The 13,834-nt window shown below is 41.4% G+C and overlaps 1 protein-coding gene across 6 annotated transcripts in view; it reads right to left on the bottom strand.

Moving 5' to 3' along the window:
* Positions 1-13,834, bottom strand: part of DICER1 (dicer 1, ribonuclease III) — a 67,796-nt gene that overhangs the window by 5,566 nt on the left and 48,396 nt on the right. For all 6 annotated transcript variants that reach the window (XM_068541135.1, XM_068541125.1, XM_068541115.1 and 3 more), the window contains 6 exons: positions 13,629-13,734; positions 13,016-13,191; positions 11,242-12,022; positions 8,292-8,447; positions 4,377-5,268; positions 2,159-2,427 (listed from right to left, as the gene is read on the bottom strand). In XM_068541135.1, the coding sequence (XP_068397236.1) occupies positions 2,159-2,427; positions 4,377-5,268; positions 8,292-8,447; positions 11,242-12,022; positions 13,016-13,191; positions 13,629-13,734 (2,380 nt within the window). The remainder of the gene's footprint in view (positions 1-2,158; positions 2,428-4,376; positions 5,269-8,291; positions 8,448-11,241; positions 12,023-13,015; positions 13,192-13,628; positions 13,735-13,834) is intronic.

Here is a 13,834-nt window from a genome sequence, read left to right as displayed (position 1 = left end):
ACTCATAATCATAGAACTGCACACTGAAACAGGTCTACCCCCTGGCGGCTTGGCAAGGAGCAGGCAGAATACTCAGTGCAGTGCAAGCAAGGGTGTACACTGCTTTGGGGAGTGTAAACTGCCACTTTTTTCACAGGGAAATTCTATTTGGAAGATATTTTCCTCCAAGCTCCCCTTTTACTAAACCACTTACTAAACCATGTTCACTATGACAGAGATCCTGACACAGAGTAGGTATTCAAATTAATAGAATAAAAACTCACATATGTATCAAACGCCTTTTAAAAGTTCATAATTCTTTGATGTGGCAACTCCGTCTCTAGGAATTCGTCTTAAGGAGGTAACTGGATATTTAAGTATATTTACCGCATCCATGTTTATTACAAACCCTAACAAAAAATACCTTAACCGTCCAGTCGCAAAGGATTGTTTAAACACATTACATTATAGCCACGTACTCACTAGCGTGCAGCTACTGAAAGCTGTAATCCCAATTATTAATGATCGGGAAAAGTCATCCACAGTATATTAAGTGAAAAGAATAGGGTATGGTACACTATGCATGCTATAATTTCATTTTATATTGTACATAACTTTATGTCTATGTACATTAGCAATAAAACATCACAAAATGTTAATTTCGGCTATTTGTATTTTCTAAAATACACACACATTTCTTGTGAAAGAGAAATAAAAAGCAGGGGGGATAGTAATTTCTAAATGGATGGTTTAGCCACACAAAGTTCTATATAATAGACGCTGACTACTGGAAAAAAATCAGATACTTACTGTTGTAGATGGGAATTTTTAAACTTATCAAGTTTAATTCTCTCCTTTTACAAATGAGGAAACCGGGGCCCAGAGAGGTGGAGAGACTTTCTTAAAATCAAACAGTAAGTTAGAGAAGCCAGACCATGACATTCCCAATCAGTTTTTGTAACTTCTACACATATGTTTATATAAACAAAGGGAAGGAAAAGAATGAACAAAAACTAACAAAGCCAGTATGTCCAACTGTCATCAAAAGAGAACTTCAGGTTTAGCTAATTCCTCAACTTCTAAGCTTAAATACTTCTACAGAATGAGACTAGAAGTAACACTGACTATATCTGAGACGGTTCTGATTCCTGGTCTCACTGCTCGCTGTGCTCCAACTCAGACCACTAACCTTGGGAGAGCGTGCAAGGGTGAAAGGGGAGGGAAGGGCACTGCCTACTGATTCCCCTTCAGCACAGCCTCCATCCCGCTCAACGTGCTCGATCCTTCTGCCCTGTGGCTACACCTCAAAACCCAGGCTCTTCATTTCTCTCACAGGAAGCCAAGGAAATGCACTACTCCCTAACGACGGTGTGTGCGATTAAAAAACAGGAAGGTACAAATTAAAGAAAGAATAATTAAAATGGCTACCAGAGTTATGAATGAATTCCATGACTTATAAGAAATCTACAGAAAGAAGAACAAAGGAATCAGAATGAGGAGAAGAAGAAATGAAAGTGCTCTCCTGGGTACCCAGGTATGTGGATGGATGTTAGTGAAGGATTAGAGGAGATTAGAAAGATCTCGGCAAAATCCTTTCCTACAAAATTTCAAAATAGTTCACAAACACATTAGAATTAGCTCCATCACCAAAGAACCTTTGGCTGAACTTACAGTAGAAACCTCTCAAATTCCAGTCCTTAAAAATTTAGAAGTTTTGTTTTTAAATGAGATTTTCCCATTTCAAGTAGAAGCAGAATATACATTTGTGATGCTTATCTGAGATATTAGCAAATACTTCTGACCTATTTTAAACAGAAGGAAAGACAGAACCAACCAGGCCGAGCTTTCACTGAGGTTAAAGCTTCTCTGGGGGCAGGGGGAGGGCTGCACCTCTCCGGCGTGCCTAAACGCCGGGAGCCCGAATCAAGGACTGGGGGTGGTGAAGCAGCTGAAAGCCCCTTGGCTCCCTCTCCTCGCCAGAATGACCACAGCATGAGTGCTCAAGTTGAAAAGGCCTCCCTGAAGACTGCGACCCGTTCAGTTTTCCCTGGAAAATGCAGAGCGTGCTGGGGACCACAACCCTGGCCTTCGGCTGGCTCTCTAGACAGCTATGTCGAGAACCCTAGTCGGAAGGCTTATTTTAAAGACTGAATTCAACATATCTTAAAATGGCACTAACCTCAGAATCCATCCCTTGCATTTCATTCTTCTCGAGCTGAAACTGCACAAAATCATCGATGACGTGGAAGAGCTCAGGAGAAACTGCTTTAAAGTACTTGTGGTAGTCATACTTCACAGCCAACGATGCAAAGATGGTGTTGTTGACCAGAGCCGAGCGCAGGTCAGTCAGGACCCCTGGGGAGTGCTGCCGTGGGTCTTCATAAAGGTGCTTGGTTATGAGGTAGTCCAAAATTGCATCTCCCAGGAATTCTAAGCGCTGGTAACAATCTGAGGGAAGATCCAAAGTGAAGCCCTGAGCTCCGGCAAAAACATTTACACAATTTTCAAATAGTAACTCAGATAAAGAACTGATTCCCCCAGACCCACTGAAAAGACTTTTATTGGGATTCACTTTCATATACATTCTTCAGTGACAAAAAGTATTTGACGTCATATGGAAGCCTCTGGAAATTAAATTCTAATGACCAATTAAGCATATTTCTTACATAGAAATTGGGGTCATAAAATCTTTAAGTGGCCGAAAGACTAATGCTCGTTAAGAAAAAAGCATTTCCCAAGTGACATCATCACTGAACCCTCTTCCTTCGGCACTGTGCTGGCCAGGCAGGTGCTGGGGCACCATTCTAAAGGCTCCATCACACATCGTCACCTAGCAACGAACGCCAGACCCTGCACACAGCCCTTCCCCACGCTCTGCTGTCACCCCTGCACACTTGTCCACTCACACTCTGGAAAGTGTGGGAGTGATGCCATGCCTCGCCACTCCTGGGTTACATTTGCTACACGAGATGACAGTTAGTACAAGACAGTTTTCTTCTCAACTTGAATGAAAAATGTTGAATTTGACACAAACCAAGAGGCTGAGAAAGGAGAGTCATGGAGGCGAGCAAAGACCTTTAGCAAAAATGATCGATGTCAAAATGTGAGAAGTTATCGACGCTGATCAACACCTCTGTCTTCTCACAGTGATTAAAAAGCAGCTGTTCAGGTGGGATGAACTGGGAGATTGGGACTGACACATATACACTATTGATACTGCTATAAATATAGATAACTAGTGAGAACACACTGCATAGCACAGGGAACTCTACTTAATGCACTGTGGTGACCTAAATGGGAAGGAAATCCAAAAAAGAGGGGAGATACATACATATATATATGTGTGTGTGTATGTATAGCTGATTCATTTTGCTGTACAGTAGAAAGTAATACAGCACCGTAAAGCAATAAAAATTAAAAAAAGAAGCCGTTCAACTGTGGAAACTGAGGCGGGAACAGAGATAGTGAGCTGCCCCCGCACAGCCGATGAGCTCAGAAGCAGGGGCCGAGGCGGACTAGAACCCAGGGCCCCTGCCAGCAGAGCGTGGTAGAAAAGGAGGCCTGGTTTCTTCTCCACAAAGAAAAACAGGTTTTAGTTTCACCAGTCTTTCTAGTCCAGAGTCAGATAGTTTTTCACTTCTGGTTTTACATTTTTCTGATCATCTTAACCTACACTGTTTTTCTTATACAAACTTTATACTCGGCTTTGGTTTTCTGAACTCAAGCGCTTATTACTCTGACACAGAAAAAAAATACAGACTTTAGCTGTTTCGAAACCTGAAGCCGATTTCGGTTTTAGGCGCCTATTCTCCCTTCTAATCGAATGGATAGGGAGCCTATTAAATAAAGGAGGGAAAAAACACGGAGCACGGCGCAAAGCAGGAGGTGACAGCAGAGTCAGAGCGATGAAACCTTCCTGTGAAAGAGTTTCTTTTAATCGGTTCATCTTTAGATTTTAAAAGACCTTAAAGGGAGGGGCCTTTTTGTTCAGGAAGAACAATACAAAGATGTGGAAAGACATCCAGAATATACGAATAAATTATTCAAGAACCAAAAGCAGCAGTGACCGGGTATCAGAAGGACAAGGGGGTAGCAAAAAATGGCAAAAACACAGCAAAATACTAAGGCCCGAATCTGCCTCATTGTGCTGCATGTAAAATGCCAGAGACACGAGTAGCGAAGATAGCTCTGCTCCCAACTGTCAAAGTTAAGGAGCAGTGCCTGCTCCCAAAAAGAAAGGCTTCTTTCACTCTCTTGTGCTTCCTCCCCGCACCACGCGTACTAAGCTCTAAGGCTGTGCATGCATAGATTATTCTTTTTACATCATTCTACAGAACAATCCAATTAACACAAGGTCTCATTTTCAGAGCAGTGAGCTTCGGCCTGGGGCTCCTTACCAGTGATAGTGTTGTAGTGGTAGGAGGCGTGTGTAAAAGCCTGCAGTAGGTAAGCCTTGTTCTTGAATCTGTAGTTGATTTTCTTTTCGAAATTTTCAAAACCCGAGATAAGGTGACTCAGTGTCCTATCTGCATCTGGGTGATCAAACATACATCTCGGAGGGATCTCCAAACACCCATACTCCAAGTCTTTCAACACACAGGAGCAGGAGCCAGCTCCAGAGGCGGCAGCGCGGCTCCCTGAAAGGTTCCTTTGTTGGCTGCTGACATTCTCCCTGGTCGGGCACACGGCCTTTTCCCGATCGGTCCTCTTAATTACCGGGAGCACCTTCAGCCCCAGCGAACAGAGGAAAAGCTGAGCAGCCCTCTCGCCACAGCTGGTTAAATAGCAGCCCAGCAGGGCTTCCACGCAGTCGGCTATGCTTTTGTCAGCAATGCACTGCTCGGTGTGCAGGTCGTAAGAAATGGACTGTTTCCCTGTGTCAACACCACAGTTTTCCTCTGATGGATTCCAGAACCCCACCACAAAGTCATCCTCTTCAACAGCTTTGCTAGGATCCAGATAGCACATTGCATCCCAAGAGCTATAGTCAAAATCCTCAAAATCTGATGAAAATGGTATACTACCTAAGGAGGACTTTTTGGGCATTTTCCATTCATAGGCAGAATCAGTGGCTGAGAAAGCAGAAAGCGAGATCTTCTTTACAAAGGCTCCTGACCCCATCAGCATGTTGTCTATGAACTGGATGTGCTCCTGATCGTACTCCAGGAAGTCATCTTCGTCATCCGCGTCCTCCTTTGGAGCCCTCCACATCAGGTCCTCCTCCTCCTCCTCCTCCTCCTCCTCCAAGTCCGCGTCCAGTTTGCCATTAGCCAACATGCAGTCTTTTGTCTGAAAGAGGGAGAATGGGGAAGGAGGGGAGACATAGCTGCTGTTTTTAAAAGGGCTTGAGACTCAATAAAAGCAAGGGTTATGGATAATTTCAAATGACAACCACAAATACTAAAAGGCAACTTTCAAATCATGGCCATTTGTTTTCAATTAACATAAAATAAGTTCTTTATAATCATATAAACAAAGTAAAACACGTTCTCTGAATGTTCATTTTCTAAGTTATAAAATGACCTTTATCCAGTATGAAGCTTTAAGTCAAGGATTTTATACATGGATATAAAGTTTAAAATTAACCTCCACAAGGCAAAAACTTCAGCTAAGAATTCTAACTGTAGCAGGAGACACAAGGAAAGCTCTCATATATGCTGATCACAGAGAGCTTCAAGTTGGCTGACAAAGTTCTAAAATGTTTTTTAAAAGGTTTTCAAATTAATAAAATTAAATTCCAGATGTAGAAAAAGCATTATCTTTGCAATTAAATAAGAGAATAATATGTAAACAGATAAAATTATTTTCTTTATAACATTAAAAATGGACAGTGGGGTTTCATAATAAAGTTTTGCTCCCTATTTCCACTTCAAAGCTCATTCGCTACAATGTAAAACTAAACTACTTTGCGTGGAAACTAAAAGTGATCACTATGAACTAAGCTATGAATTTGAGAAATTATGCTTTTCCCTTCCGGTGAGCTAGAGTAATCAGGGGAACAGATTATAGCATAACTGACAAAAACAGAAGACAATTTAGACTAACATGAAACACAACAATCCAATTTCTGTCAGAAGATCTTTGCTAATTCCAATTTCTTTGGCAAAAGCTTATTTGTGAATGACAACCTTAATAATGGGCCAGGATTCAGTAATGATGTAACTTTTTTGCAATGCTAGAAAGATACCAAATTTCTGTTGTGCAATAAAAAAATAAATAAACAAGACTTTACTTGGGGGGGAAAGGCGGGAGGGAGTGCTTCAATGAGGGTGTGGTTCAATTTCGATAGTGACAACTTTGCAGAGTATTCTGATAAAAAGGTTTTCAAACTTTGTCAACCATTTTTTTAAATACTGCAAATATTCTCATTTTAAGCCAGACTCAAAAGAGATACAAACAGTGCATCTGTCTGAAAAGAAATAAGTGGAATGAGCCAAGCCATCCATATATCTACAACTATCTGTCTGTATATTTTAATTAAAAAGTTTACAAATTTTTTTCAAGAATAAGGAAGAAAACCAAAAGAAAAACCTAAAATGGTGGACACCTCTAGGAACTATTACGTAATAAAAATTACATTTTCCCAAGGTAACGTGAGATGTTTTTGACTATCTGGTCCTTAAGAAAAAAAGGCCAGATTTCAATTAAAAAAAAAAAAAAAAAAGACTAAATAATATTTTTAATTTTAAAAAATCCTTATCTATCTTTAGTAAGATGCTACCATAACCAGACACTGGCAAAACACACAGCAAGGGCTGGGTTTTATCAACAAATAAGCTGTGTGATTTTGGGCAAAGTTCATTAATGCCTTTGGGATTCAGGGGTTTTTTAATCTGCAAAATAGTGGGATTCTACCTCACTAAATGGTTTCCAAGAGCACTTCAACCTCTCCAAAAAACAAAAAAAACAAAAAAAAAACCCAAGAAAAACAAACACAAACAAACAAAAAAACAAAACCACCAGCATGAAACTCCTTTCACAGTTCAAGTTCACTTTCCACCTGAGTTACTCCCACCTTCAAGCGTTTGTATGCAAAGTTTTCACTTAAACCTATTTGCTGAGGAGCGAGGCAGGTAGAATAGGAATGGATCCAGCATATGCTTTCCAATATCATATAATGGTCCATTTCAAGAAGTAGAAATTATTAAATGAAAATATAAACAGTATTTAATGTATTCTAAGAACCAAAGTGCCAGGTCATTTGAAATGTTAAGGAAAATAAGAACTTTGTATCTTAAAATTAAAAAAATTTTTTTAAATTAAAAGGACACGCTAACATCACCTTTATGCTAAATTTTTTTTTTAAAGCAACAATGATACTATGAAACAGGACTTATAAGGCAGGATATGTGTTACTGGAATGTTTTTCATAGAAATGCAGTATTTTCTCTAAAGTTCTCAAAATCTTACACATCTTCCTCTAAGGTTCTATCTACTTCTAAATTAATAACATAAATAATTTTTCTAACCCAACTTGCATTAAAATATTCTAATGATTTTCCAGATAAGTTCAATTTCTGTAGTAAGTCAAATACTGCATGAGTTAAAAAATATACTCAATGAATAAGTAAAAATCAAAATAGAGTCACAGAGCATGCTACCTGGAAATGAAGTAACAACAAGCCAGTTTATCATTAATGCAAAATAAATGTCTGAAAAATGAAACTGCCTGCGAGATGGCCTCCCAGCCAACCACACTGGACAGACTGCTTCCACAGCTCTCTGGCTCACAAGGCCCTCCAAGGTGCCCTCTGGTGGCCTCTGAGACAGGACAAAATGAAGCAGCTGCAGCTAACGTTTGGAGACTTAAAGTCATTGGCAAGATTTAAACTATTTCCAGAAAACTACAACCTTTATGTATTTTTTTTTTTAAGGTCACAAGAGGAGAAATAGTCCTGAGAAAGCCCTGAGCTGCAAAAGCAAGATTTTACTGAAATTATTTCACATACAGATTGGAGATCATAGGTCACTGAAAAGTCATTTCACTGAACAGAGGCTAAGGATCTACAATAAATCGTAATATGTAATATTAAAGTGAAATGTTACAGAGCTTTGCTTTTTTTTTTTTTTTTTGAGTCACAGCATCAGATACCCTTTTGCCTTTGGAAAAAGAAGATCACAGAAATTGTTCTCTATCAAAATTACAACACTGTTCTAAATTCAACGAAAAGACGTCTGTTTAAAGGAATTAATTCAATATATTGAATTTCTACTCTATTATAAACACACCAGGGAAAAGAAACAAAAAATTAATAGAACAAGACTCTGCCCTTCACCAAAAAAATAAATCCATCCAGTTACCAAAAACTTACTATTTCATCTTTTTCCCATTTCTCTGTGTTACTTTTGTCTTGATTTACTACATAACCAGGAGGAAGCCAATTCACAGGGGGATCAAATATTGACACCACCATGCGGCTGGGCAGCCCCTTCTTCTTTCCAAGCCGATACAGATTACAGTTGCTGACCTTTAGCAGAAAAAATTTATAAGACACAGTCACTGCTGAAATTCATATAAGGCATTAACATAATTTTTAGCTAAATATTCTTCATATTCCATAACTGGTCATCAATTATTCAGACTGTATAGTTTCTCTACCTCTTCACGATAGGAAATGTTAAATTCTCATGTAATCTGATGATATAAAATTCAAATTGTTAATTGGGACTATCAAAATAGAAAAGAATACAAATCCACATAAGTCCAAGATGTCACAATATTTTCAATGAAATAAAAGGAGGAAATACCATAAACTCTAGCTATAAAGTGAAAACTGGCACTGAACTGAGCTAAAATAATTTTATGTTCCTAGGGCCTAAGCTATAAATATGATTTCGACTGCAATGCTTTCTCAAATATTATTCCTTAGTTTTGGATGGCATTTCAAGATATTTTGTTCAACCATTTTAAAATAGAGCAAAAGGCAATAAAGAAAAACTCCGTGTTTACTGTCATCAATAAAACAGCTTTACTGTCTACCCTCTAGTCTGTTTTTCCTAAGGCCTCCATCTCCTCCTTAATTTACTCAAATCCATATCTCTATCTCATTTTTTCTTGGAAACCAAGGTCTAGAACGGTCAATCTCATTTTCATTTTCTAAAAACTGGGTTCCTTTTTATTTAAGTACTTCATGAGCCTTTTTTCCACGTAACTCAATACCCCTGAACAAGCACCCATGTCAGAGAGGCGCTGCTGGGCAGCGAGACAGAGGAGCGGTCCCTGGAGCCCGCAGGCTGGGCCGGGAGCCCCCCGTGACGCTCACTCTGGGCCGAAGCCCTTTCCCACGCCGCCTGCACGGCTTAAGTACACGCTGGCTTCCCTTTCCACACCACGGGAACACAGCATCACAGATGCCAACCAGAGGGTAAAGTGCGACAGGGACGTGAAAGGGACAGAAATCACATTCGAAGTCGGCAGAAATGGTCCGCCGGATGGAAAAGGAAGAAAGAGCTCAGCAAGGGCCCATGTGAGGCACAGGGTGGGGCAGGCCGAGCTCAGCCCGCAGAAACGGGGCGAGCAGCGGGGAAGGGGCAACAGCAGGTGTGTGCGCGGGTCCCGGGAAGGACAGCCAGGGGCGCCAGCCCCGCCGGGACACTTGGGGGCGGGGGGCACCCTGAAAGGGCCTTCACCACCGTGCTGCGGGAGTGACAGCGATTTCTGCAGCACGTAAGGAGTCAGAGCTTTCTGAGCAGACGATGGATGAACTTTCAAAAAGGAAAAATAATTTCTTTCTTACCTAAGAGTATGCTGTTACTTTATACTCATTCTCAGCCTCTGATACTTTCTTCCTGCAACCACCCCTGGGAAATCTCATTCGTTCTCAATTATCACTCTTACGAAGACTGTTTGCCCAGACTGCATCTAAGTCCTAAATTCTTAATTACCTGAACATTCCACTTCCTAGTCCATGAGGTCTAAAAACGCTGACCCCAACTCTCACTCCTATACTTCTGTCTTCCTCAGCACCAGCCCCGTCATCGCCCCAGCTGCTATGGCCGTTAGTACTGCATCACCCTCTCTACCAGGAGGCAGCAGAGAAGAGTGGGCAAGGCTATGCGCTCCAGCCTCAGCCACGCTCCTGACCATCCCAGACCAGCTGGATGACCTGCACGAGCCAATGAAACTCCCTAGGCAAGAGTTTTCTCAACTGCAAAATGGGGACATGTCATCTACCGCTGAGGGGCACGTAGAGAAGACTGGAGAGAGCAGGTGTGTAGAACACTCAGTGCAGTGCCTAGTGTCACAGAGAACTTCAGAGGGAGGTCAGTGTAACGGTCAAGAGTGAGGTCTCTAAAGCCAGACTGTCTAGGCCGTGCCACGTACTTGCCATGTTAACCTGAACCAGGTAATCTCTCCTGCCTCAGTACCCTCAGCTATAAAATGGGGATGATTAAAGTATACACAATTACAAAACAAAATAAAATAAACAGAAGTATACAGAATTAAATTAGGTAATTAATATGTGTAAGGTGACAAGGGTAGTGTCTGGCTAGAGTAAGCGCTCGTAAGCGTCGGCTAAAATGCTTATTGCCGCTGAATCTCACTCCCCTCGGTGCTCTCCTTGCTGCCAGACTCTACATCCGTCTCATTTTCTGCTTAAGCTTAGACTTCTTCAAAGGCCCAAATGATCACTCAGCTTGGTTCGGTTTTGCTTTTCAACTCATGCCGCATCCTGCTTCCAGCCTGACCCTCTAAAACTACCGCTTTATTCATATTAATAGTCCCTTACACAAGCAGTACCCTCAACGTGCACCTCGTTGAAAACAGTGCCGACTCTTCCGCCTGGCACTGAAGAGCCTCCACAATACAGCTTCAGCCCACCCGCCTCTTTAAGTCTCTTCTCGGACCTTTCCACAGTTTACTCACCGAGTCCTGACATGCTCTGCCATATGTTCCCTGTTTACACACTACAAACGCACCTCTTCTGTTCATGCCTGCCCTGATCACAAGTGATATTCCTTCCTTCCGAGCGCTTGGCAGTTTTGTGTGTTACCTGTCAAGCAGGTGCATGGCGCCTTGTGACACCTCTTTTATCATCATTTAAATATTTATCTTCGTTACTTTTCTTCCCTCAATCTTACTTCCACACTAAATTTAGTGTCACTCCCACGCGGGTACACAGGAGGCTCCAGCCGCCCTGTCGGGTGCGGCAATCCCTGCGGCAACACTTTCCTCCGCCTCTGAAATTTATCCGATGCTTGAAACCACTTTTATGCACGCTGAATAATATAACTGCTCAAAATCAAAGGACGCTTTCTTACCTTTTTGCTTCTCATATAGGAAAGGCGGCCCTCGTGAGCATCGGGATAAGTGCAAAAGAGATACGTGGTGATGGCATGCTTTAGGAAGGAGTCGCCAAGCATTTCGAGCCGCTCCAGGTTAAATCCATCACTAGCATTTGAAAGGGTCAAAGCCTGAAGAATAAGTCCAGGGTTTGGGCCAAGCGTTCTCGAGGAGTACCCGGGAGAAGGGCTCTGCTCAGAAGCCGTCCTGTCCGTGAGCGCCGTACCAGTCTCTGTAGTACCAGGCACGGCGGCCGTCGCGGGACTTCCATCTGAGGTAGATTTGTTAGTATTTCCATCAAGGTATTTATTACTCAGTAGAGTACATTCATCGCTGGGCTTGGGCTGGTTCTCATAATTGTATAAATTCTGAATGGGATATGAGGTAGTTGGTTGTACAGGTATTTCCTGCTTGTAGTAATTCAGATGGTTTCCTTGGCAAAAGTCTCTGTCAGCTAAATCGTAACTGCCATTGGCAAGATTTTTATTGTAAGAAAGACCATTAATTGCTGTAAGATCTGCTGAAACTTCAATTTGGAGCTTACCAGGTGACTCGAACAACGTTCTGCAGTTCACAGACATTTGGTCATGATTTTCTAGACAGGAGGTTCTGTTAGCACCTTGATGTGCAGCATTTTCAGGGACGACAATTGTGCTGTGCTTACAGTAATTCTCATTTTCAGCTGAAGAGGAGTTAGCAACTGAGATGAAAGATTTGCTATCAATAGATTTTTTCCACCCGAAGTCTAAGTTGGGGTATCTGAAAGACATTTTTATAACTTTTCATCAGATCCTTCAAAAAGGCTAGGCTTAGAGCAAGAGCAATTTGAGTAAAAGCTAAATAAATGAAGATCCCTATAAATATATTCCTACCTTAGAAGATAAATAAGTTTCCAAGGCAGGAGTCAACACAACTGGAACTCTGCACAGTGTAACCATCAAGTGGGACATGGGTCTCTGCACAGTGTGGGGCTTAGCTCATGAAGCCTGGGGCCAGCCTACGGGACCTAGAGCCACCGACTGCGAGGGCTCGGACCCCAGGCCAGCCAGGTAACTAGCTGGGTAACCTGGGACAACTTACTTCACGTCTCTGTACCTCAGCTTCCACACCTGGAAGAGGAACTAACACCTCTTACGCCACAGGATCCTAACAATGAAATCATCTGACATGAGCTACAGCATTTAAGCCAGTGTCTGACGCTGTAGTAAGTACTCAATAAATGTAGGTGTGATCACTGCTATTATTAAGTTCCTCATTTCCTGAACCATCTTGGTCTTGCCAACTGGATAACCAAAATAAATCTGAGTGATTAAACCAGTAATTTCTCTAGAATGCAGAGACCTGACAGGTGAGAAGAAAATAATGAAGACAAAGACCACACAGAGGCAACTGCTCTTTCATGTACATTTGATTTCATAAAAAAGGAAGCATCTTAAAATGTCAGCAGTGGGCAACAACTGTTCTCATTTTCACTTTAACTGCCATCTCTGAAGGGGGAATGACTGTTTTTGACCTCAGGCTCTCCTCTCCAGCTGTAACTTCCCAAGAACGTTAGACTCATTGACCCAATGTATAGATTTTCACTTATGAGTCAAACGATGCATTTATTTCACATATTAGATAGGCATCCACGTTTTCTTTCTAATCTTTTAAAAATTATTCTACATACAATTAAAATGTGAACTTAATTCCACTCCTCTGCCAGCAGGACCTCAGGAGCCGAGCTCTTCCTGGCCCACAGCACAGGCGTACCTAAAATCCGCGGGCAGTGACCTCACTCCCACACCAGCGTCGCCGGCTGTCTGCGCTCTTAGCTCCTCTGCGGTCAAAAGGCAGTGAAGGCGATAAAGTATGCTGGGGAGACAAACCGCTTTTCTCCACAGTGATGCTGGAATTGGATGTATAGCACAAAGTTCTGGAACCAGTATCTATGAGTAAGCAAAAATGTGGATAAATATAAATTGTGGATAGACAAATAGAAAGCAAACACACAAGAGAAGAAAAAATAAAACGTAAGACCAATTTCACTAGTGAAGAAAGACAAAAACCATAAACAGTAGCAAAAAATCTAAAAAATATTTTTTAAAATAATCCTTTAAGGAAAATGGGATTTATCCTAGGATTTACATGGATAATTTCATGATATAATTGCTATCAGTCGATCAAGTATAAAAGCCAAACCTCTCACACTTACCAAAAAGACATTCAAATGGAAGTCAGTACATCATATTAACTAAAGCCAAACAAAACGTAAGGGCTGGGCAACTTCCAAAAACCTCACGAATCACTCAATTCACTTGATAAAATAAAATTCAAACTTATCTTTCAAAACATTAAGTTATGCTAGTAGCAATTAACTCACTACCTGTTTATTCTGCAGACTTTCCCACTTGGCTTTCCTCTTTTCAGCACTGCTCAGAGGAAGAGCCTTCCCCTTCTGATTCAAATGGCGAGGTGTCAAAAGATTCAGTCTATAAAAATTTCAAAATAATTTTATCAAACAGACAAAAACAAGTACACTCTCACAGTGGTTCTAAAACTTCAGTGTGCCTACAAGTCACCTGAAGAGCT

The sequence above is a fragment of the Eschrichtius robustus genome, chromosome 1 (assembly GCF_028021215.1).
Source record: "Eschrichtius robustus isolate mEscRob2 chromosome 1, mEscRob2.pri, whole genome shotgun sequence".
In the NCBI taxonomy this organism is placed as follows: Eukaryota; Metazoa; Chordata; class Mammalia; order Artiodactyla; family Eschrichtiidae; genus Eschrichtius; species Eschrichtius robustus.
Note: the sequence above shows the minus strand (reverse complement) of the source record. Positions and strands in the feature narration are given on the sequence as shown.